Raw genomic sequence first — 25,475 nt, 5'->3', positions numbered from 1 at the left:
GAAGAGAGAGAACTCAAATTACTAGCATACAGGATGAAAAGGCAATATCACAACAGACACTTCAGAAATACAGAAGATAATCAGAAATTATTTTGAATCCTTATACTCCAATAAAATAGAAGATAGTGAAGGCATAGATAAATTTCTTAAGTCTTATGATCTGCCCAGATTGAGTCAGGAGGATATAGACAACCTAAACAGACCAATAACAATAGAGGAAATAGAAGAAACCATCAAAAGACTACCAACTAAGAAAAGCCCAGGACCGGATGGGTATATAGCAGAGTTTTACAAAACCTTTAAAGAGGAACTAACACCAATACTATTCAAGCTATTTCAGGAAATAGAAAAAGAGGAAAAACTTCCAAATACATTCTACAAGGCCAACATCACCCTGATGCCCAAACCAGAAAAAGACACTTCAAAGAAAGAAAACTACAGACTAATATCTCTAATGAACCTAGATGCAAAAATCCTCAATAAAATTCTGGTGAATCGGATTCAAAAACATATCAAAAAAATTATACACCATGATCAAGTAGGATTCATCCCTGGGATGCAAGGCTGGTTCAATATACGGAAATCAATAAATGTTATTCACCACATCAATAGACTTAAAAATAAGAACCATATGATCATCTCGATAGATGCAGAAAAAGCATTCGACAAAGTACAGCATCCCTTTATGTTCAAAACTCTAGAAAAATTAGGGATAACAGGATCATACCTCAACATTGTAAAAGCAATCTATGATAAGCCACAGGCCAGCATCATTCTGAATGGAGAAAAATTGAAGGCATTCCCTCTAAAATCTGGAACAAGACAGGGATGCCCTCTCTCACCACTTCTGTTCAACATAGTCCTCGAAACACTGGCCAGAGCAATTAGATGAAAGAAATTAAAGTCATAAAAATAGGAAAAGAAGAACTTAAATTATCACTATTTGCAGAGGACATGATTCTATACCTAGCAGACCCAAAAGGGTCTACAAAGAAACTATTAGAGCTAATAAATGAATGCAGCAAAGTGGCAGGATATAAAATCAACACGCATAAATCAAATGCATTCCTGTATATCAGCGACAAATCCTCTGAAACGGAAATGAGGACAACTACTCCATTCACAATATCCCCCCCAAAAATAAAATACTTGGGAATCAACCTAACAAAAGAGGTGAAAGACTTATACAATGAAAACTACAGAACCCTAAAGAGAGATATAGAAGAAGACCTTAGAAGATGGAAAAATATACCCTGTTCATGGATAGGCAGAACTAACATCATCAAAATGGCGATATTACCAAAAGTCCTCTATAAGTTCAATGCAATGCCAATCAAAATCCCAACAGCATTTCTTGTAGAAATAGATAAAACAATCATGAAATTCATATGGAATAATAAAAGACCCAGAATAGCAAAAACAATGCTAAGCAGGAAGTGTGAATCAGGCGGTATAGCGATACCAGACTTCAAACTATACTACAGAGCAATAGTAACAAAAACAGCATGGTACTGGTACCAAACAGGCGGGTGGACCAATGGTACAGAATAGAGGACACAGTAACCAATCCACAAAACTACAACTATCTTATATTTGATAAAGGGGCTAAAAGCATGCAATGGAGGAAGGATAGCATCTTCAACAAATGGTGCTGGGAAAATTGGAAATCCATTTGCATCAAAATGAAACTGAATCCCTTTCTCTCGCCATGCACAAAACTTAACTCAAAATGGATCAAGGTGCTTGATATTAAATCAGAGACAGGGCATCTGATAGAAAAAAAGTTGGCTATGATCTACATACTGTGGGGTCGGGCTCCAAATTCCTCAATAGGACACCCATAGCGCAAGAGTTAACAACTAGAATCAACAATTGGGACTTACTCAAACTAAAAAGTTTTTTCTCAGCAAAAGAAACAATAAGAGAGATAAACAGGGAGCCTACATCCTGGGAACAAAGCTTACTCCACACACTTCAGATAGAGCCCTAATATCCAGAGTATACAAAGAACTCAAAAAATTAGACAATAAGATAACAAATAACCCAATCAACAAATGGGCCAAGGACCTGAACAGACACTTCTCAGAGGAGGACATACAATCAATCAATAAGTACATGAAAAAAATGCTCACCATCGCTAGCAGTCAGAGAAATGCAAATCAAAACCACCCTAAGATACCATCTCACTCCAGTAAGATTGGCAGCCACTATGAAGTCAAACAACAACAAGTGCTGGAGAGGATGCGGGGAAAAGGGTACACTTGTTCATTGTTGGTGGGACTGCAAATTGGTGCAGCCAATTTGGAAAGCAGTATGGAGATTTCTTGGAAAGCTGGGAATAGAACCACCATTTGACCCAGCTATTCCCCTTCTCGGTCTACTCCCTAAAGACCTAATAAGAGCATGCTACAGGGACATTGCTACATTGATGTTCATAGCAGCACAATTCACGATAGCAAGATTGTGGAACCAACCTAGATGCCCTTCAATAGATGAATGGATAAAAAAAATGTGGTATTTATACACAATGGAGTATTACTCTGCATTAAAAAATGACAAAATCATAGAATTTGGAGGGAAATGGATGGCATTAGAGCAGATTATGCTAAGCGAAGCTAGCCAATCCTTAAAAAACAAATGCCAAATGACTTCTTTGATATAACGGGAGTAACCAAGGACAGGGTAGGGACGAAGAGCTTGAGAAAAAGGTTAACATTAAACAGGGATGAGAGGTGGGAGGGAAAGGGAGAGAGAAGGGAAATTGCATGGAAATGGAAGGTGATCCTCAGGGTTATACAAAATTACATATAAGAGGAAATGGGGGTACGAGAAGAATAATACAAGTGGAAGAAATGATTTACATTAGAGGGGGTAGAGAGAGAAGAGGGGAGGGGAGGGGAGGGAAGGGGAGGGGAGGGGAGGGAAGGGGAGGGGGGATAGTAGAGAATAGGATAGACAGCAGAATACATCAGTCACTAGAATGGCAATATGTAAATCAATGGAAGTGTAACTGATGTGATACAGCAATTTGTATACGGGGTAAAAATGGGAGTTCATAACCCACTTGAATCAAATTGTGAAATATGATATATTAAGAACTATGTAATGTTTTGAACGATCAACAATAAAAAAAAAGTCAGTCCAACATAAAATAAAATGGAAAGAACTTTAAAAAAAATAAATAAAAGTCACATCATTATATTTGATTAAATTTACTATATAGAGGAACAAATTCAACTTAAGAATACTTTCATTTTTAAAATTTGACTATAGGAAAAATGATTAAAACATTTCACTCTTAAGATGTCTTGACATATTTCAGATAACTTAATGAATCATAGCTTGCTATGTTTTATTAATTAGTACTAAGTGATTCATTCTACACCAGGTACTTCTGACATATGAATCAATTTTGGAGTACCTCTTTCTCAAACTTTTCATATAAAAATCATAAACCTTATGATTCTTCAGCCTTGCTCAATATGCAAACAAAGGTTGACTCCCAGTTTACCAATGAGTTGGAATAATAGTTTATAACAGACAACAGTTTATTTGCAGTCGATTTGAGAACAGTATTCCCTCACCCCATAGAAATCAAGTCAAAAGCATGGTATTACAGTAAAATCAAGTCAAAAGCATGGTATTACAGTAAAATCAAGGAAAGGAATAAGGATTGAGAAATAGAATATGAATATAAAAAAAGTGAAAAGACATACTAATAAAGTTTTTTTATATACTTTTTTTATATACTATTCATAACTCGTTAAGGGTATTAAAAGGGCAATGATCTGTTCTTGTTGAGAATCTTAAGTCCACAGTCAGTGGCCACCTCCCTTTATTAGCTGTACAGCTTTATTTGCATGTCGAGTTTTCAAAATTCCTTCATAAATTAATTTACTTGTTCCATCTACTCAACAAAATATATACAAGGGCTATTATGTGTTCATTACTATGTTATCAGATAGGCATAGAGTGATAAATGAAACACAAAACATCACTGTCTTTATGGAATAATTCTAGTAGGGAGAAAGATAACAGATAATTATAGACTGTGATAACTGATTTTGAACAAACCAGATGTTAAGAGAGAACAACAAAATTCTGACTGAAAATATTAACTTTTTCTTGGAAGAAAAAATGCTAATCTTAAAGTTTTTAAGATGATCAACAGTAATAGTCAAACGAAATCAAATTCTACCAGATATTGAAACATACTATAGGACCACAAATATTTAAAATAGTTGTACTAGCATATGAATAAACAAAAGAATGGAGCAGAATACAAAATCTAGAAAAAGGGTCAAAGAGATTATGTTTTAAAAAACATTATTAGAGTCTGAGAAGGTGGTAGTTGTAGCGCTAGCATATATAAGGCCTTGGGTTCAATCCCTAGCTCCAAAAAAAAAAAAAAAAAAAAAAAAAAAAAAAAAAAAAAAAGTTGGATCCATGTCCCATGCTAAATTCTAAAACACACTAATGTGTTTTAACATATTATTATGAATTATGCTTTTTCTTCCCTAAACAGAAAGGTATGAAAAGAATCATCAGAAAAGTCATGCCTTTGACAGAAAAGGGTCTAATTTTTAAAATCCATATATTCCACTATTTACATGTATACACAAAGAGACAATTAAATATGTATGGCAAAAACCTCAAAGCGGATGGCAAATATTTTAAATATAATACATATTTGTAACTTACAGCATGAAGGAAAATTTTTCTATGAGAGAATTCATAGAAACCAGTAAGAAAAAGACCAGCAATCTAAGATTCCAATATAAAAATAAGCTAACAATATGACCCTAGAAAAGGAACTTAAGTGATACTGAAGACAAAAAAAATCAATCATCAGAAAATTGGGTATCATTTTTCATAATTATCAACTGGCAAAAATTAAAAACTCTGATAGAATTCTGACACTGAGGATAAGAAGAAACAAATTCTTTATGCATTGCTGCTAGAGGAATTAAACTGATAAATCTCTATGCAGAGCAATTTGGTAGTGTATTTATTAAAACGACACCACGTATATATCATTTCATCCAGAATTCTACTTCTAGATAACTGTCCTACATATACACTCTTGCATAAAAAATGCACAAAATTATTCTTTGTATCATTACTTATAATAATGACTGAAAACAATCTAGATATTCAGCAATGCAGGTTCAGTTGGTCCCTCAGCAAATGCCTGAAACTGTAGAACCTACATATACTGCTTTTTCCTATATATATGTGATAAAGCTTAATTTAGAAATTAGGCTCAGTAAGATATTAATAACTAGTAAATTAGAACAAGTAGAATATCATATTGTAATAAGCTATGTGAAAATTATGGTCTCTCTTGTGTATCACCTGGACACAAACCCTGAAAAATGTCAACAATTATTTTGACCAGCTGATAACAACACTAAGTAGTGATAAAGGGGCAGTAACACAGTGTGAATATGCTGGACAAAGAAATGATTCATGTCCTAAGTAAGAATGGCGCAGAATCACACAATATTTGAACCAGTATGCAATTTATAACATAAATTTTTATTTCTGGAAATTTCCATTTAATATTTTTCAACTCTTTTGATCATAGATACCTAAAACCACAGAAAGAAAACTGCAGACAAGGGTTTATCATTTTTTATGTTCTTTTTAGTAGAATGACAGTAAAATGTATTTTGGCAAATTATATGTACATAGACTATAACATTTTATTTAGGATGCCACTCTTGTGGTTGTATATATTGTGGAGTTACCTTGGCCATGAATTCAATACAAGGCTAGGAAAGTTACATCCAATTAATTCTACTGTCATTCCTATTTCCTCCCCCACCTCCCTTCATTTGCCTTTGTCTAATCCAGTGGATTTCTTCTATTCCCTTCTCCAAACTCCCATGTTTGGGGTTAGCATCCACAAATCAGAGAACAATCAGAATTCGGTTTCCTGAGACTAGCTTATTTCACTTAGCAGGATAGCCTCCAGTCCTATCCATTTACGAGCAAATACCATTATTTCATTCTTGGCTGAGTAATATTCCATGGTATATATGTATCACATTTTCTTTATCCATTCATCCATTGAAGGACACCTAGGTTGTTTCCATAACTTGGCTATTTATTGTGAGTTGAGCTGCTATAAACATTGATGTGGCTGCATTGTAGTATGCTGTTTTTAACTCCTTTGGGTATAGACCTAGAGTGGGATAACTGGGTCAAATGGTAATTTTATTCCTAGTTTTCTAGGCAATCTCCATATTGCTTTCCTTAGTGGTTACACCAATTTGCAGTCCCATCAACAATGTATTAGAGTACCTTTCTCCCCACATCTTCACCAATATTTACTGTTATTCATATTTTTTAATTTGGATCACATTACTATCAAATCTTTGACATAATTTACATCAAAAAGTAAACAGAAAAGTAAAATTACACCAAATTTCCAGTAAGATAGTCCTTGAATGTGGAGGGACAGGGAAGTTGTACCCTTATCTATGTGGAATCATATTCAAACTGCCTTCAGTTTACTAAGCTACCATTACTAAAGTGTATGACCAACAATGTTTCCTGAGTACAGAGACAAAGGAAAAGTTGACAACACTAAAGGATGTCTTCAGAATTATCAAACTTCCTGAATACATAAAACTGATCCACCAAAGCCTTTAAGTAAAATGCAGGCAAGAAATACATGCATTGTTTTGTTTACAAACCACGTGAAACCCAGGAACTGAGACTGACCTTCAACAAAATGTGTGAAGTATTTTTGAAAGATTAACCTAAATGTTTTCTCCTGATAGCTTCCTTCCTCATTCTCCTGGTCCTTTGCAGAGATAATAAGTTGTACTTTCAATGCCTTCAGAAGAGGGATGTAGCAAAGCAGAAAGGAGAAGTAACCCTAGTATCTCTTTGGTTTTTATGTTGCAACATTATTACAAAAATGATGATACAAATATAATCAGGGGTAGGAGGGTAAACAAAACAGCTTGGATAGACAGTAAAGATAATGAACAGATTTGAGGTATACATGAAAGTCTGTTTGGAACTGAAAGAAATGAAGTGAGGGGAGGAAATGTCCCTGGTTTGAATAAAGCATGTTTTGTGTTTGCACTTATGTGTGTATACAGGGGTTAGGGAAGGTTAGTGCAGCTGGGGCTTCCTGGCAAAGCCATCTACAAGAAACCATCCATCATATAGGGTATGTAGCTGTATATAGCTTCATAGATCGGCCCAGAGGCCAGTCTATAGGTACCTCTGCCCTTAGTGGGACACAGAAAGAGTAGGCTTTGGCTGCAAGTGCTACATGTGAAAGGCCAAAATGAAAGACATTCAACGATATGTCACTTTAGCAAATTTCTTTGGCATTAGAATGTATCTTCATCTCAAAATTCTAACACGGTACTACCCAGTAGAACCTTAATTCAACTGGGATTAGACAGACAGAAACTTAGTAAAGCCTATGGTATTTATAAATTTCTTGCTATCCCAGTTAGATTTAAACAAATTACAAAATCAGCATACAATTACAGTTTATGGGTGGCTATATTGCCAAATAGCTATTATTTGCTACTGCTTAGATAAACATCTTTAGAAAGGGGAGGAAAATGTTTAACATAACATGTAAAGTAGCAAATAACAAAGATGGTAATTAAAATAAAAATCAAGTATTTGTGTTTGGGGCGGCTATGAAATAATGAAACTTCAAGATTCCTAAGTGGAAAAAATGAGGAAACATACAAAATAACATTTAAAAATAACAAAACATGAGGCTTTCTAAAGCCAAACTTTTTCATTCAGGTGTTTTAATAGGGTACCTGTCTAAATTTAATAAGAATGTTCTTGAGTTTTTCTGAAATGATTACTTCTATTGTGCAATCCAAGTGATGACTATAATTGGACATATTATTTTATATTCATTACGAATTAACAAAGTCATGTCACAATAATAGGGCTAAAGAGTACATTGTGATACTGTGCTTAAGTTCAGAAAACTCAACTCGTTTATGAGTAAAAGAAAAAAGCCACAGAAGTTAACTCAATATAATCAAATTTGTTACAACTCACTATGTCCAGAATCCTCAAGCTAAAAATTTTAAAACTTTTTGTTTCATAAACCAACTTTACTAAGAATTAAGGATATGAAAATTGAATGCATATAAAATGAAGTTAAAGTGTATCTTCCCAAGTACACTAATTCTACTCTTAAAAGTAATCAGCTAAGAGCTTGTTGTGTCTTCTTTCAAAAATTACAGGTATCTAGGTAGAGGAGGTAGATATATTGAGCTATTTATATTTATGTATTTTCTCAGCATATTTTTCACAAATATAATTTTTGCCAGAAAAAAAAAAAGATTGTTCTGCACTTTGCTTTTTTAAAATCTAATATTCTATGATGGAGATCTTTTTGTTGTTGTTGTTGGGGGGGAGTACCAGGGGATTGAACTCAGAGGGCATTCAAACACTGAGCCACATCTCCAGCCCTATTCTGTATTTTATTTACAGACAGGGTCTCACTGAGTTGCTTAGCACCTCACTGTTGCTGAGGCTGGCTTTGAATCCATGATCCTGCTTCCTCAGCCTCCCAAGCCTCTGGGGTTAGAGGCATGCACCACACTGTCTGGTGATGGAGATCTTTCCTATTAGTATACACAGCCATAGTTCCACTGCATGTTTTTATTATTTCCTTTTTTCATTATTAAAAAAAAAATGTTGCAAGTAACATTCTTGTGCATCAGCGCAGTAAACAAGGATATAGTACAAATTTCCAGGGGGAAAACTTCTTTCCTTGTCTATAGCTCAATTCCCACCAATTGAAACCTACTGGACTTACCTAAGGCAAAGAAAGAAGAGGGTGGAGATTTTCTATCCAAATTCCTTAACCGGAATTTTATATTTAATTTTCTAAGGAAGTATTTTGGCTTGGCTCAATTATTCAAAATATTATTTTGGTTTCAGGTTATAGTTACTTTTTTAAAAAAACAGGCTAGCAACTTTCTAAATTATTTTTATTTTCCAATAAAAGACTGTTATATGTTCTAAATATTTTTATCCTGTTCAGCAGTTTTAGGCTTACAGGGATGAAGGAAAGTTTTATGAAATCAGATGAGGAGACATTAAATTGCACATATTATATAGAGGTAGAAAGGACTAAAAAACAAATTAAAACCTCAGATCATCCTATATCACTATCCAACTATTTACATATCCTTCATGTAACTTATACCTGCCATCAGTAGTAGTACTGGGGGACTGAACCCAGGTGCATATCACTACTTTTTATTTATTTTGAGAACGATCTCACTAAATTGCTATGGCCGGACTTCAACTTGCAACCCTCCTGCCTTACCCTTCTGAGTCACTGGGATAACAGGTACAGGCCACCACAGCGGGCTCCATTTCCCTGGTTTTGAAATTAAGTACACCTTGAGTGGACATGTTCTCTGAGTGCATATAACTGCTTTTAACTTCACACATGCTGGGAACATATCCATCTTGTAAATACTGATTTCATATTTCAGACAGATATCAAATTGGTTATAGCTTATCATAACTTCTGCCTTTATTTTATTGCACTTACATCATCAAATTAATGTTTGAACAAATTTTTAAACTTTTTAATAACATTGTTTTGGTAAAGAAATAAAACTACTTTGTTTCATAATTTGCAAGGCATTTTCATTTTCAGATTCATGATTCAAATAATCAATTCAATATTTTTTCCCTTTCTAATCATCATTGCATCCATACCTGACTGCTGCTAGCATCTGTCATTATGGCACCAAGCATCATAAAAGATGAAAAAGTAAAAATAAAAAACACCAACATACATCCTTTTAGCAAAAAGATGTGGTTTGTGTTCTTCTTGTTGAATAACTAAGTGGATGTGAGCAATTTTCATATATCTGTGTGTGTATGTACGTATAAGCTTTCAGAGCCATAAGGTTTCTGTCACAATTCCTCAAGTCTGCTGTTGTAAAGTAAAAGCAGCCACAGACAATATATAAATCAATAGGTACGACTGTTTCAATAAACTCTGAATAGAGTAATGTATTTGTAGATTGTGGGCTCAAGTTAAAAGGTTCATACACAGGTTAAAAAAACTTCAAGGCTTCAATGATTTTTCACTGTAGTGAAAAAACTGAGTTATTTTTTGAACACATGTCTTTTTAAGAATAGGTCAACTTCAATACTTGCTTTCTTTTGGAAATTTTTAACATTACTAATGTTCTATTATGATGTCACGATGATAAGAGTCCCAAGGCTTTGAAGAAGAAACAGGTGAGAAAATCTTCAAGCAATCTTGTTTCATCTTTGAAATCAGCATGGGTCAGTCATTTCTTCTCTGTAGGTGTGCAGAAACCTGGAAACTTTTCAACTGTAAGAATCAAATGGGGGGCTGGGGATGTGGCTCAAGTGGTAGCGCGCTCGCCTGGCATGCGTGCGGCCCGGGTTTGATCCTCAGCACCACATACAAACAAAGATGTTGTGTCCGCCGATAACTAAAAAATAAATATTAAAATTCTCTCTCTCCTCTCTCTCTCTCTCTCTCTCTTAAAAAAAAAAAAAAAGAATCAAATGGGTGGCTCAAAAAACAAGAATAGCCCTTACGCTACAAGATTCTACAAGTCTGGTCCTAGTCACAAAAGAGAATTAATGTTAACTAGCAGATATTAAGATTGATAAGGACCCAAAGATATCATGTTGCTGGTATGTATGTTTGGCAGGAACTGAGCCCAGGATCTTATGCATGTTAGGGCAAGCACTCTGCCACTGAGGACTGTTTTTTTGCTTGTTTTGAGAAAGGGGTCACCCTATGTTGCTCAGCCTGATCACAAATTCATGGCTTAAACAATCTTCCTACTTCAGCCTCCCTGGACTACAAGCCTGTGCCATCACACACAGCCCAAAAGCTGCTGCTTTTCTTTTTCTTCTTTTTCCTGTTTGTTTGTTTTCACCACGGAGCTTCTGAAGACACTGAAGGCATTCCATAAGGTCTTATTAAAATTTCTGTATTGCATGATTTGACATGCATATAAAAAAAGTGCCCTACATATAATTTATTAGCAATAGTCTTAGATTAGTATTTTCTGCTAAAGGCAATTCTATTTTCCCTATGTATTTAAGGTCATTTATTAATCCTGGGTAATATTAAGACCGAAGGAAAAAAATGCAGTGTTGGGATTAGGACTAAGTTTGTGAAATCTGATAAAACTTGGGGAAATTGTTACAAATGCAAAAGCCAATGTGCAAAAACTAAACAACTTTGTAATACATGACATTTATGCAATAATGGCCTAAATGGCCTGAGAATAGTCCTAAAAGAGAAATGACTGGAATGGGGTCGGTAAGTACTGTTTTGCTCTGCCTCTCTCCCTTTTTAATTTTTACTTTGAGACAGAGTCTAACTAAGTTGTTCAGGCTAACTTCAAATTTGCATTAGTCCTACCTCCTAGCCTTCCAAGTAGCTAGGATTACTGGCATGTGTCACAGTGCCCAAACTGAAATGTAATTTTAACTAAATAAACAAATTTGGTTTCATTAATCTCCCTGAAAAGTTTGGCTTATAGTACAAAATGGTTTGAAAGACAATTATAAATGAAGAGCAAAAATCCCATAGCATGATTTCAATGCCATCCAGGGAACATCAAGGGTCATGAACTTCAAACTAGTTCATTTTATCAATCACACCCCCCTAACTACCTCACTAGTAAAGACATACACTACTAGAGACTAATCCTCTTAGCCAATAGGATCAATTAACGCCCCCAATACTCTGAAACTGTCTTCACAACCTTTTTTTTTTTTTTTAAATTTAAAGACTATACAGGGCTTCCCATGAAGAATTCTTTCCAGTAAACGAAGATGACAAAAGCAGGGTGCCAGCTCCTTTAGAAGTTAAGTTTCTTAACAAACATTTGGGTTTACATTGTTTCTTGTTTATTAGTCACCTCTCAATGATTTTCATTACCCTTAAAAGCATTTTTAAAAATGAGATCCAAGGGCCTAGGGTTGAGTGCTTGCCTAGCACATGCAAGGCCCAGGGTTCTATCCTCAGCATCACATTAAAATAAATAAATAAATAAATAAAGGTATTAAAAAAAAAAAGATCTAGGCTTTCAAAAAATTTTCTCAAACTATGGTACTTTGACTACCTGCATCACAATCACTTAAAATTTAAAAAACAAGTTCAAGGCTTTCAAAAGTATTTCTCAAATTATAGTACTTTGACTATGAATAATCTTGGGCTGAATCAAAATCTAGATATAGATTTTCATTTTTATTTTTTTGTGGTGCTGGCAATAGAACGCAGGGCCTCACAAGTGCTAGGTGACTGCTCTTCCACTGAGCTATATCCTGAGTCCCCAGGAGATTCTTAGCTCATACCAAAATAAGAATTATGCTACAATCTGCTTATTATTATGCCAACCTTAGACTGGATTAAATTTCAATTTACGAAAAACAAAAATCTGCAGTGTAAAAATGTTTTATCAATCTATCCAGTAAGAGAACTCTTATGGTAGACTACTTTCAGTGCTCCATTATTTATTTTTTCTAAAAATCGATCTAGTTTCAAATGAAGAACTGAGGCAGTTTGCAACAAAATTAAACATGAGACATGGAAATATTAATATATAAACAGGTATAAACAACTATAATTATGCCCCAAACCAGTAGGCAATACATAAAACAACCAACCATCTATATAGCTATGAGGTTTTTAGTAAACAGGGCAAAACAAATATAAGAAAATAAAATGAGATCATTACCATATGATAAAAGGCTACATTGCCAATTTTATTTTAGTCTAATGGATAATTTCAATAACTTTCTTCATGTGAAAACTTTCATAGCAACTGTAAAAAGGGCCAGGATATAATTTCACAGGCATTTCCTCAGAAAGAAGATAATGAGGCAATCTTTCTTGCTACTAAATTAATCAATGCAGTGCTGATTTGGAGAGAAGTAAAAGTCTGAGAGAATGACTAGCCTATCTTTCCATCTAGCCAATGTTTCAAGCACAGTTTTAACTGTTTTTGAATGTTAATTCAAAACATTCTGTAAAGAGGTTAAATAGTAGAGAATTTCATCATAGAATAACAGTACAATCATCCCAACCTTATCAGAGCTTAATCATCCTGGCACTGCTTCTCTGAAACAGATTTTTAACTATTCTCTAGCCATATGCTATAATATACATATTTGCTATAAATATAATTATGCTTACTTTAAAATTAATCATCAGGAGTCTATTGCATTAGCCTATCAAATGAGATTGACTATATTCTCCACTTGATCATTGGCTCAAAATAAGGACCTTCATCTTGGCAGAGTTGTTGCTTAGTTTTCTGCCATAAAAACAGCAGTTTTGCTCATTCCTGAATAGTGAATAGTGAATTCATGTCATCAGTAAAGACTTTAAGATACTGATCTTCCTATTTGCTAGCATAGAATTAACTACCTATCAGGCATACCTAAAAGCCATATGAGATTATCTAACTGGAAGTAGAAAAGGAGGCAGGGCAATAATTACAAAAAAATACCATCACATTCCTTTTGATATTGAGCAAGTTATTACTTCAGATGACAACTGCTACTCATTCTGTTCATAAATGCAAAATTGGGCCAACTTTTAAACAACAGTAAGTCAGAGTCCATGCCAAGTTCATAAAATTCTGTTTCTACTCTCTCAAGAGATGACACATCAATACATGCTATGAAAAGCCTAATAATCTGTTTTCCAAAGAAGAAACAACATATATGGATAAAATGAGTAAAAAGTACATTTTTCTCATGCAAGAATTGAAAATGATACAGATAAACATTTCCATGTGATATCTAGTAAACCTTGTAATTTGAAGAAAAAAGTTGGCTGTTCTGCAAAACCAGGTTGACTATACTTTGTGTCAATTTGAGCATGAGCCTTAAAGAAGTCGATTGAAGACTTTAGCAAGGACTGAGGATGGGGAATTATATGATGAACTTCAAGTGCCAATCTAGAGTGAAAAGTCATATAATTTTATTTAGAGTGATCAAATAAAATGAATTACAATAAATAGTAATAAAATAGGTAAAAGTTCTGAACTTTATCAAAATCATTTTTGTGGAGATAAAGAAATGCAACATAAATAACCTTGTTCTTTAGAAATCTATAAACCATGTCATTTTATAAGACACTGCAGAAACTCGGGCCTGACTCTTCTTGTAAGTAACCTGTATAAATATAGACTAAAATTTTTACTTTTTTTTAAATAAAGAAATTGTTTATAAGAACATTTTAATTTAAATTCCTCTGGGGTCTGCTTATGATATTATTTATCTTGGCTAAGTTTGTGGGGAAGTTTTCTTGCTTGTTACTAATTCCTGAGAAGACGTATGGGGAACCTCTTCCAAAAGATAATTTTAAAACACTAAGAATTTGCTGGATTTTAGTCACAGTTATATTCAAAATATTTTACACACACTGATGATCCTTTATAAAATTATAAAAAATAAAAACAAAAATCTAATAACATTTATCACAAACATACAAATAAAAAGTTAACAGAATCAACTATAATTGATATGAGAATAATATTAAGCATTTTACCCCAAAGTTTGTACAATTTAACATGAAAAAACAAACAGCAACTAAAAACCAAATCAAGTGACAAGTTCATACCTAATAGTCCAGTATCTATATCATCTTCATTTTTCAAATTCTCAGCATGCAACTCTGTAAAAACAAAAAGAGGTTTAGGTATAAAAGATTCATAATCTGAAGACTAACTCAAAGACTTGGAAGACATTGTAGAACTCCATAAAGTGCTCTGGAGTCAGGAATGGATTCAAATTTTGATTCTGTTTACTAGCTACATGATCATCAGCAAGCAAAGAAGACCTCTATACTGTCAACTGCTATACATAGGAGTGTTTATATCCTGTGGTTGTTGTGATACCATTTTATACAAATTTAAGGACATACTAAATTTTTTCAGTTCCTTTCTCCTTTCTCCAAAGTATAAACATCTTCTGCAATGATCTTCTACTTACCACAGTTTTGCCTTTACAAAAGTGATATCTCAGAGCAAAGCAATAAAATAGCTAAAAGACAAAACTATCTGGGTTATAGTAAAAAAAGGGGAAGGGAGTGATACAGGAATTAAACTGTGAGCCAGGAGAGGTGGCCCACACCTGTAATCCAAGCTACTCCACAGGCTGAGGCAGGAGGATCCCAAGTTCAAGGCCAGCACCCACAACTTAGCTATCTCAAAAAACAATATGGCTAGGGATGTAGTTCAAAGGTAAAGTACCCCTGGGTTCAATCTGCCGGAACCCCTACAAAAGAAATGAAACAATGACAGCCAAACATTTAAGATTGACAGTTTAAATACAATACTGTTATGAGGAAGTAAATTTCACACATTAACTTGCAAATCTTGTCTTCTGTATGAAAATCAAGCATGGTAAGCTCTTACAGGCCATCTGGAGCCCATTACCAGCTGGTCCAAAATGATAGTGTTGAGTGGTTGAGTGGTTTTCATAAAACGAAGATTTTTTTGTTTTACTTTTTTTTCCCCCAATAATTTGGACAACAAAGTCATACAATAGTAAGAATTGGGATTTAAACTCAAATTTTATTCTTTTCACTGTAATACACAAGATCCAAACAAATAATACATCTATGAAAGCCCCCTTGGGGGGGAAAAAAACTTTCACAAGTCTATTTTTATTCCAATATGGCTAATATTTCAACTTGAGACAAAGAAGATAAAATTAGTGAAAACAAGACTACACCTCCTGCAATAAAACTTTGCATACAAACGGCCAATGCCTACCCTTAATACCTACTACTCAGGAGGACTACAAATTGGAGACCAGCAGGGGCACCACAGTGAGACCAAGTCTCACAACAAAACCAAAATATACTTTGTGTACTAAATCTAGTTACAAACACCACAAAACTAAGAAAGGCTAGTTATTTATAAATGTAGAAATCTGAGCTGTGGGATGGAAATCCTAGACCTTGAAGAATCTTCAATGTACCCAGGAATAAATCGGTACCATTTGTGGATCAAAGCCTTTGAATATATACAGATTATTTCAATTACATGCATTTTACACTGTCTCCTTTTAATGGTGGGTGTTCTCCGAAATATGGCTGAAATATGGCTTAAATAATCGTGCTAATATTTGACTCCATGGGTCCAATGACTTAAAGGTATTTCAATAGAACTCATTTGATTAAAAGACCCTTTCTTAAAAACAGTTCTCGTTATGGACGAGGGAAATCCATTTAGGAAGAGAAGACAAAGGGGAGAAGCAAAGAATGGTACAAATCAGTGGTAAGAGTGAAAGAGACTGCCAGCTTGCCGGTTGGGAGCCAGGTAAGGTGTGGGTGGAGGTGAGAACCAAGCCCTGGCTCAACTTCGCTCTGGACAGACTTTCAAGGTCTGGGCATCAGTACCTTTAACGATCAGGTAGGCGATGGCGAGGAGGAAAGCGAGGAGGATGGCGAACAGCAGCGAGCAGAGAATAGACAGGACTTGGATCGGCCATCGCCGAGCCTGGGCCCGGCTACGCGTAGCTGCGGGGAAAATGCCATTGCGTTTATCGGGTAGGACGGGCGACCCACCGCCGTCCGGCGGGAGAAGCTGGGAGCCCCTTCTGGGCTCCGACGACGCCCCGGCTGAGAACTCCGCTCGCAAGTCACGGGCCACTTGATCGCATCCTTCCACCTCATCAACTTCGCCTTCACCCCAGCTGTCCCCCTGAGAGAATACAGAATACAAAGGCCGAGAGAATGGTGCTGGGGTGCCAAGACCGCGACGCCGCGGAGCCGAACGCCTGCTGCTCTCCACAAACGACATGGCGGGAAATAACCACAGAACCGCGGGGCCCCAGAGTTTCCCACAGCCCCGCCCCTCCCTCGTCTTCGCCAATCAGCAGCCGGGCTACGCCACGGCCACGACCACTTAGCTCAGGGGCTCAGGGGTGCTAAAGGGTGGGCTGTGGAGCCAAGAAGGAACCGCGGAGCAGGAGGCGAGGCTGTGCCATCCGAGACCGGAGCTCTATCCCGCTGCAATAGGCGGGAAGGGATATAGAATTCTGCGTAGGGAAAGTCAAGCCGAGGCCGGCTGCAGACAAGTCACCCCTCCCTGCAGCGTTTCGTCCCGGCCAAAGACCTCTGGCACTGCTGCGTTGCCTCCAGGGGAGCGCGAACCCCGGCAGCCCCAAAGCCGCATCTTCTCGACGCCGGGTCCTAGCGCCCGCCCATACCACTATGATACACAAATTCTAACCTATTTGCTTTCTTCCTTCTTCCCCTCTACGCTCACAATCTTCTTTAGCCTCCCTGCTAGCAGGAGCTCACCGCCCGGCGCGCTCACTCTGCCTTATCGACCCACCTCTTTCTGCCTTTCGCGTTGTTCCACCAGCCCCTACCCACAACTTCCCTCCACGCTACTCGACACGCCTCCTTCCCCCGTCCGCCTCGGCACGCGCTCAGCAGCCGGTGCCTCTGCGCTCGAACTCTTGCTGGACTCCTCCTCGCGACTTCCCCGCCCTCCCCTTTGCTTCGAGCAAGGCGCGCTCTCGCGCGCTCCCGGACTCAGCCACCGCTAACGCTAGAAGCTGCATACCCCGCCCCCACCCCACCCTACCCTATCCCTGGCGGCCTCAGGTTAGTGGGGCGTGAGTAACTTGGGCGGGGGGGTGAAAGGTGGCAAGCCCCCACTGCCCCACCCCCTACGGGGTGAGGCGGTCTAAGCCCGGGAAGCTGGGACGCGGTTGTCTTCCCTTTCCCGGGGGAAGTTGGTGGAGTTTTCCCGGCAGAGGACTCGGCGCAGAAACTTCCTCCGTCCCCTTCCCCCCCCCCCTCCATGCAGGCGACGCCGAGTGAGGCTGAGGCTGGGGGCGAATCGCCGCAGAGCTGCGTGTCGGCAGCGCACTCTGATTGGACAGTGGGGAAGCCTGTCAGCTTATTGGCCCCACTGATCCCGCCCCGCAGCTCAGGGCAGCCTTTAACCTTTGGCCCCAGCGGGCGCCAGCCACTCAGATCGCTTCTTGTTGGTATGTGTAGCGGCAGTGGCCGCCGGCGGAGCAGTCTGAGCCCGACGATGAGGCCGGGGACGGGAGCTGAGCGTGGAGGCCTCATGGTGAGTGAAATGGAGAGCCATCCTCCCTCGCGGGGTCCCGGGGACGGGGAGCGGAGATTGTCCGGCTCAAGCCTGTGCTCCAGCTCTTGGGTCTCTGCTGACGGCTTCCTGAGGAGACGGCCTTCGGTAAGGGATCGGTGGGGCAGAGGGAAGCGGCACAATGAAAAACGGAGTCAGAGACAGGAAGCTTTCTCCAAAAGGAGAAGAAGATAAGAGTGGACGAAGGAAGCGCTCGAGATGGTGGGATATGTCTCGAGGGAGAGAAACGGAGAGCGGGGATGCACAAAAGAAGGATGTAGGACCCTGGAAGTTCCCAGTCGGCTTGGCCTAGACAGATGCGCGCTGAAGGTGTTGAACCCTGGGCGTGCTGCGTCTTGGAGCTATAGGCCCGTTTTAGTAAGGAAATTTGATTCTCTAAGACTTTAAAAGAAGCTAGCAAAATTTGTTTTCTCTAGTAATGGTGGTGATATGCAGGGGGTACTGCTTGATTAATTGGCAGGGGATAATTACCTGGAACAATGGACACGTCTGTAACGAAAGTTGTCTTTTTAAAAGTGCATTAAAGTGGGTGAATTATTGTTTGCACTTAGTGTCTGAGTGACAGAATATTAAGTCTTTGAAACTGTGTTTTTGGCAAATGGAATTTTACCTGTCTTAAAAGTTAGGTTAGTAACTGTTAGTAGACAGGTGTCTCTGGGGACCCATACTTTTGTGTTTTATAAGACCAGCCCTCCTTTAAATCAGTTTGGTAAATTAAGCATTTTAAAGTCAGTAGTGCTTAAAAAAATGTCAGCTGTCTTTTATGTCTGTTTGAAATAGGACAAAGTTCAGGTTTTCACCAACAGTTTTTAAGTTGGTTTTATACATACGTACATATACATACGTATGTACATATACGTATATATATATGTGTGTATAATCTTCCAAGCTGAGCAAATCAGTAGCTGATTAAATCAGTGCAAAACAACAGACCTAGATGTCCAATAATTATTTAATTTGCAAGCTCCTCAAATACTAGTGTAGTGCTTTTTTTTTTTTTTTTTTTTTTTTTTTTAGGAAAGTATAAACTAATACAATAATTTGGGCACAAATTAGCCTAATATTATGTACTGAAGGTAAGTGATTTCTTGAAGTGAGATTTTTTTTGAGAATCATTTAATGTGACTTGCCAAGTTTTAAATTTTCTGTTTTTCAGATGGGGCACCCTGGCATGCATTATGCACCAATGGGAATGCACCCTATGGGTCAGAGAGCCAATATGCCTCCTGTACCTCATGGAATGATGCCACAAATGATGCCCCCTATGGGAGGGCCACCAATGGGACAAGTAAGAATGTTATGTTTTTATTTTGTTTGTTTTTGTCTATATTTTTGCCTCAGGTATTGTGGTAAAATCTCAAACTCTAGGTCAATACTGTGCTTGTAGCTATTTAAGGATTAGTTGATGCCCAAATAATGTTTTTAAATAAGACTAATGTTGAATCATGACTGTAACTAAATTTTGAATGTAATGAAAGTCTTCTGTATTAAACTTTTTACTTTTACTACTCCAATAAAATTAAAGATTTTTTTAATTTAAAAATCACAGCACATATCTAGTTTTTTAACTTAATGACTATAAAGCATGTCAATTGAAGTTAATGTTCTAAGAGTAAATATTATCTGATATATGTCAGCATAATTAACTTTGTTGGACCATGTAAATGCATAGAATCAGAAAATATTGCTTATACTTTAGGCTTAAAATAAATTTTATTCTAGAAGTATCTTCCTCTTTGTGTGTAGGGGTGGGGGTAGGGAGATTTAATGCTCTATTTATTCTGATTCTTCATAGGACAATGTCAAATCAATAGTTGATTTTCTATTAATACTATTTTATTTTTTTAAAAAAATGTTTATTGCTTCTGCACTCCTACTTAATGAGCTGCCCCTTCCATCTCTAGCATAAACTGTAAATGGACATTTTGAGGGAGTTGATATGAATCAAAAGGTTATCATGCTGACTCGGATACTTTGGTAGAACTGAGTTTCTAGAGAAATCCAAGAAAGGCAACAGGTTCACTTACCATGAATAATTGTGTGCCCTATGCTAGGTTCTATAATACAGAGATGCTTAGGTGGCTGGGTTATTTCCATTTGAGTATCTTGATAAGTCATGAAAATTTTAGGCTAGCAAAAATTTCAGAAATTATGTATGATCTTGTGCTAATGAGTACTCTTTGCTTTGATAATTGTTTAAGCCTTGATGGATAAAGTTTTTGGTGAAATTTCAGTGGAAAAAGGAGCTTGCTGTAACTCTTTTTACTTAACCTTATGAGTAGAAGGGCTGAATGTCAAGTGGTTTTCTTCTTTTATATTTGGAATATAGCCCTTAATTTTGTATAAAAATCTTTACTTAGAAGTATCAGACCTAAAAAATTCTGCCTGCAGGAGTTCTTTATATAAAAGACTCTTTTATTCTGTTATTCCAGAATAACACAAATTTTAAAAATGCCCAGGAGATGCAGAGACAACTCTTGATTCCTCTTCTGTTTCTTTCCATCTCTAAGCAGCAAGGAGCTGCTCTTATTTTCTTTATAGAGCTGCTCTAACTAGATAATGAGCTTTAAAAAAATATTTATTCTTTAAATGCTCTGGTTCTTATTTAAAATTAGTTTCTTTCCACAGAAAGATAAAATAAAACAATTTGCTACTGCCAGATGCTTCTCTCTTTTCTGGGGCCTTCTGTTTCCATTGGGCCAGTCAAGGTAAGTTTTGCAAGGGATTGACCTGCTTACCCTTGCTGTCATGGTGCTGTTGCACTATCAAAGCCAAGATACCAGCTAGTCATTTTTAATAAAATGCAGATTTTATTTTTTAAAGTAGTTTTGTGTATCTCATTGACATAAGCTGGTCACAATTTATTTTATGGCCCTTTCTTTTTAGCTGCATTAGTGACCATCTTTCTAGTAAGTTAACTTGCTACTCAGTGTACATCAGTTCAGAGACTGAATTTTGCCTTGTGGTTTTCTTCTGCATTTTTTTCTAGGCCAGTGTATGCCATGTGCCTTTAAGTATACCTGATTATTTAGAGGCTTAGAATTCTTTCTCCCTGTGTTGGCTCATGTTAGGATAATGAATGAATGTTTAGGAGTCTAGTTCGGAGGTTCCCAAGAGTTTCCCATTGTTGTCTCAAATTTAGATCATCCCCTTTTTGACCCAATGTCTAACAAGTTTGGGTCCCAATTATTGATTGGTAAAGCTAATTCTTATTTTAGCTTTATTAGCACATGTGATAATGCTGGGAAGCATGGGTAATTTCAGTCCTCAATAATTGAAGAATCTTATTTAAAGCTCTGGTGAACATGCCCTTAAAAATGAAAGTTAATAATAACAAAATTTATTCTTCCTCGAACATTTTTTCTCTCTACACATTCTAAGAAATATTAATGAAAAAGTAAGTAGTGAGAAGATAACTGAAAAGAAGCAGGGTGCCCCTGTCAGTCACAGCAGTGATGGTAGGATTCTGCCATCCAATCTTAAAGTTAATTTACACATTACATAAAAGACTTGGGACTCTTGGTTATGGAACCTTGATGTGCAGTTTGCAGTTGGTCTTCCATAACCTCCAGATTCCACATGTGTTGATTCAGCCTACTTTGGGTTGAAAACATTAAAAGCATAAATTGTATCTATACAAAGCGTGTACAAGCTTTTTTTTTTTTTTTTTGTAACTATTTCCCTAAACAAAATAACACAACAACTATATAGGTATAACACGTATGTCTTATTAGTTATTAGAATAATCTAGAGGTGATTTCAAGTATACTGGAAGATGTGTGTAGGTTATATGCAAGTACTATGCCATTTTTTGTATAGGGGACTTGAGCATCTGTAGATTTTGGTGTCTGTGGAGTGTCCTCGAACCAGTCCCTTTTAAATACTGAGGAACAACTGTATTGACCACATCTTTCATTGAGATCTCTTGCTGGGACCAGCTGAAGATTTAAAAGTCTTTCTTGCCAAATGATTATGGTCTTTGGAATGTTACTGAATGACATGAAATTTTAAGGTGCGTTTGTAAAATAACATAGAGAGGATAGAGTAATGATCTAAGAAGTCAGTTAACAACTTTTGAAATGCAACAAGTTAATTTAAAGAAGTTATATGTTGCCGCTGCCTATAATCCCAGGTACTTGGGAGGCTGAGGCAGGAGGATTATAAATTCAAAGCCAGCCTCAGCAATTTAGCAAGGCCCTAGCAACTTTCCAAGATTCTATTTCAAAATTTAAAAAAGAAAAAAAGCAGAAATTAAAGGGCTGGGCATGTGATTCAGTGGTTAAGTGCCCCTGGGTTCAATCCCTGGTACCAAAAAAAAAAAAGTAGTAGTATTGATGGCATTATTTATTTATTTATTTATATTAATGATGTGACCTAAATGCCATTTTTATAATGTAGGATGAATCTGTTATGGTAGTAAATATTGGAAACTACCAGCTGAAACTTCATGTTTCTTTCACGTTTATATATTAATTTCATCTCTTTGTCACTGTACATAGATTTGCTTCTACTTTTTACAAAATTATAGGATATTATAGCTGGAAGGGACCTTACAAGTTGTATGGACTTTAATTGACTTTGGAAGGATTGTTTTCTTAAGAAGCCATATTAATAAAGAAAAAAAATGGTTTTTCTCTGATGGCAGTTCTCAAAAATTTCTGCTAGGGCATAATAGCACTTGCCTATGATCCCAGTGGCTTGGGAAGCTAAGGCAGGAGGCCCCAACAATGATGAGAGAGATGCTAAGCAACTCTGTGAGACCCTGTCCATAAATAAAATACAAAAAAAGGACTGGGGTTTTGACTCAGTGCTTAAGTACCCCTGAGATCAATCCCTGGTACCAAAAACAAAAACAAAAAAACCATTTCACTAGGAATTTCCATAAAAATATGATTGTATGGAAGATTGTCTCCTTTCTCCATGTCTATAGTGTTAAAAAGTTTGGCAATTTTGCCTTTAAAGTATTTTCATCTTATTGGTTTTTTTGTTGTTGTTTGTTTGTTTGTTTTTTTGCCTTTTCTACACAAAGAACATGGAAATCCTGCCATGTTTATCACAGATAATTTTGCTTTTGCTTAAGAGAGTCCTGTTAGCTGGCTCTTTTCCCCCTTCTTTTGGGGGTCTTAATTTACCTGTTTCTGTGAGAAGAGTAGAATATAAGATAGTAGCTGCTTGGTCTTTTTAAATAAACTGATAAATGAAGATTTACCTTTTACAAATGTGTTTGATTTTTTTTTTATTTTAATATTTAGTAAGACCAACTCTAACAGATCTTATTTATGTTCCTGCTGCTTTTGTTGTCAGACTTCCATGCCTATAATACTCAACAGTTTTTGAGTTGGTTTTCTTGCTTTAAGGCTGCCTACAACCACCCCCCCCCCCCAAATTCTAGATTTCAGTGTGTTATATCTTTGCTCAAGAATCTTCAGTGTTTATCTGTGCCTATGGCATAGTATCTAAATTCTACAATTTAACTTTCATGGATTTCATGTAGTATGCATCAGAGCACAATTCAAAGATTCATGCATGTCTACATATTCTTGAATTTAAACCCAGAGTGATCTTTTCATGGTATCCTAAGTGATTATATGACTTATAGCTTATGCTGTTCTTGCTCCCAGGTTTACTATCATCATGAACTTTCCTTGCCTTCTCTCAGTTCTACTAGTTCAACCTTCTCCAGGAGGTCCTCAGAATTTGGCAAAAGAAAATCCTGTGTAATCTGCTCATGATTCTTAGTGTTCACTTATGTTGTCACTTAGTTATTGACTTGTTGTGTGGTCTCTTATTTGCTATTTTCCCCAAAAGTAACAGATGGTTAGCTCTTGGAGACCAGGGCATGTGTTCTGTACTTTTTAAGAATCCAGTAGGTGCTGAGCAAAGTTCTTAGCACATCATGGGTGCTCAGTAAAATACTTGTTGAATGAATGAAACAAATACAGATACTCACTCTTACAGTATAAACCAGGAAGTTAGTCACTGTTACATGTGTCTGTTTCCAGTGGTTACTTGTAACTTTACATTGTTACCACTTATTCTTGTTTTTAGTGTCTGCCTCTTTACTGATGCTTTTTCCTTTAACAAATGACAGAAGACAAAATGAAATCAATCAGTTATTTTACTTGGTGAATAAATCTAAAATACTTGTTTTCCCTTAAATCATAGGCACATGTATTCTAGTTGTATGATAATGTTGATGATCATTAAGGTTTAACAAGAGATTTTGGTTTTCCCATGTATTTTTCCATAAAGTAGAGAAAAATGATTTGGTACATAGGCCTTCTTCCAGAGGAATCCAGCATATTGGTGTATTAGATTTATCTCACTGATTAGACACATTTACTTATTTTGTTTTTTAAATTGTCCTTACTTTTTGGTAGGTATAGAACCCATACCTTTGAAATAGACACTAGCCAGTGGGGGAGGAGTACCACTTTTTTTTTTTTTTTTCTTGCTCATAATTCCTGAATTTAGGTAATTTCTCTGTGTATTTACATTACTTAGACAAGTACTTTTCTTAAAAATGCATTAACTCAGATCAATTTGTATAACTTGGGCTGTGTGTGTGTGATTAGATTTTGATAGGTTTTTACTAGTAAGATTATAAATGTTTATTTTATTACTATTAGTCTATTTAGATATAAACTCATTTATTCTAAAACTTAGAGTAATATTTCTAAATGTGAGAAATATTTGGAGAAATATAAGCAGATCACATCATTCTGGAAAAGAGGACTATATCCACTCTCTTGGAGATTCACAGTCACTTACCAAGAAGCTGTGAAAGTCTTGTAGAGCCTTTATTTATTTGTTTGTTTATTTATTTATTTGGTAAAGGGTAGTACTGGGGGTTGGACCCAGAAGTACTTTACCACTGAGCTGCATCCCCTGCTCTTTTATTTTTATTTTGAGACAGGGTCTGTAAGTTGCTGAGGCTGACCTCAAACTTCACATCCTCCTAACTCAGCCTCCCAAGTGGCTGATATTTTAAGCTTGTGCCACTGTGCCTGGCTTGCAGAATAAAACTTGTACTCAGTATTTGTCTTATTTGTCTATTTCTTCCTGTCTTCCTCCCTTAGTCTCTCTGCATACCTCTACCCATTTTGTTGCTTTTGCTTTGACTAGCACATTGCAGAGAATTTAACATTTTATGGAAAATGCTGAATTAGGGCCATTTATCCATTTAGTTTGTTCTTCAGGAGAAAAAGGCAACATTGAAATAAGTTAGTATTAACACACCCAAAATGAAGCAACTTGTAGTGTGCAGTGAATGTAACTTTTAAATAGTAGGATCAAAATGGAAAGGTAACAAAT

At 36.6% G+C, this 25,475-nt stretch overlaps 2 protein-coding genes across 13 annotated transcripts in view; one reads left to right on the top strand and one right to left on the bottom strand.

Moving 5' to 3' along the window:
• Positions 1-16,835, bottom strand: part of ARL6IP6 (ARF like GTPase 6 interacting protein 6) — a gene marked incomplete at its 5' end in the record, with an annotated part of 36,928 nt that extends 20,093 nt beyond the window's left edge. Inside the window, 2 exons of the mRNA XM_081261241.1 lie at positions 14,648-14,701; positions 16,433-16,835. Of these exons, the coding sequence (XP_081117367.1) occupies positions 14,648-14,701; positions 16,433-16,835 (457 nt within the window). The remainder of the gene's footprint in view (positions 1-14,647; positions 14,702-16,432) is intronic.
• A 684-nt stretch (positions 16,836-17,519) lies between these two features.
• PRPF40A (pre-mRNA processing factor 40 homolog A) overlaps positions 17,520-25,475 on the top strand; it is a gene marked incomplete at its 5' end in the record, with an annotated part of 56,458 nt that continues 48,502 nt past the window's right edge. For 4 of the 12 annotated variants that reach the window (XM_081261235.1, XM_081261234.1, XM_081261233.1 and 1 more), the window contains 2 exons: positions 17,847-18,248; positions 19,318-19,449. In XM_081261235.1, the coding sequence (XP_081117361.1) occupies positions 17,847-18,248; positions 19,318-19,449 (534 nt within the window). Of the gene's footprint in view, positions 17,648-17,846; positions 18,249-19,317; positions 19,450-20,789; positions 20,870-25,475 lie in introns of those variants that run through there. The other 8 variants (XM_081261239.1, XM_081261238.1, XM_081261237.1 and 5 more) reach the window with 4 other exon arrangements.

This window comes from Spermophilus citellus (assembly GCF_964194105.1).
Source record: "Spermophilus citellus genome assembly, chromosome: 11".
NCBI lineage: Eukaryota > Metazoa > Chordata > Mammalia > Rodentia > Sciuridae > Spermophilus > Spermophilus citellus.
This window is presented reverse-complemented; position numbering and strand designations above follow the sequence as displayed.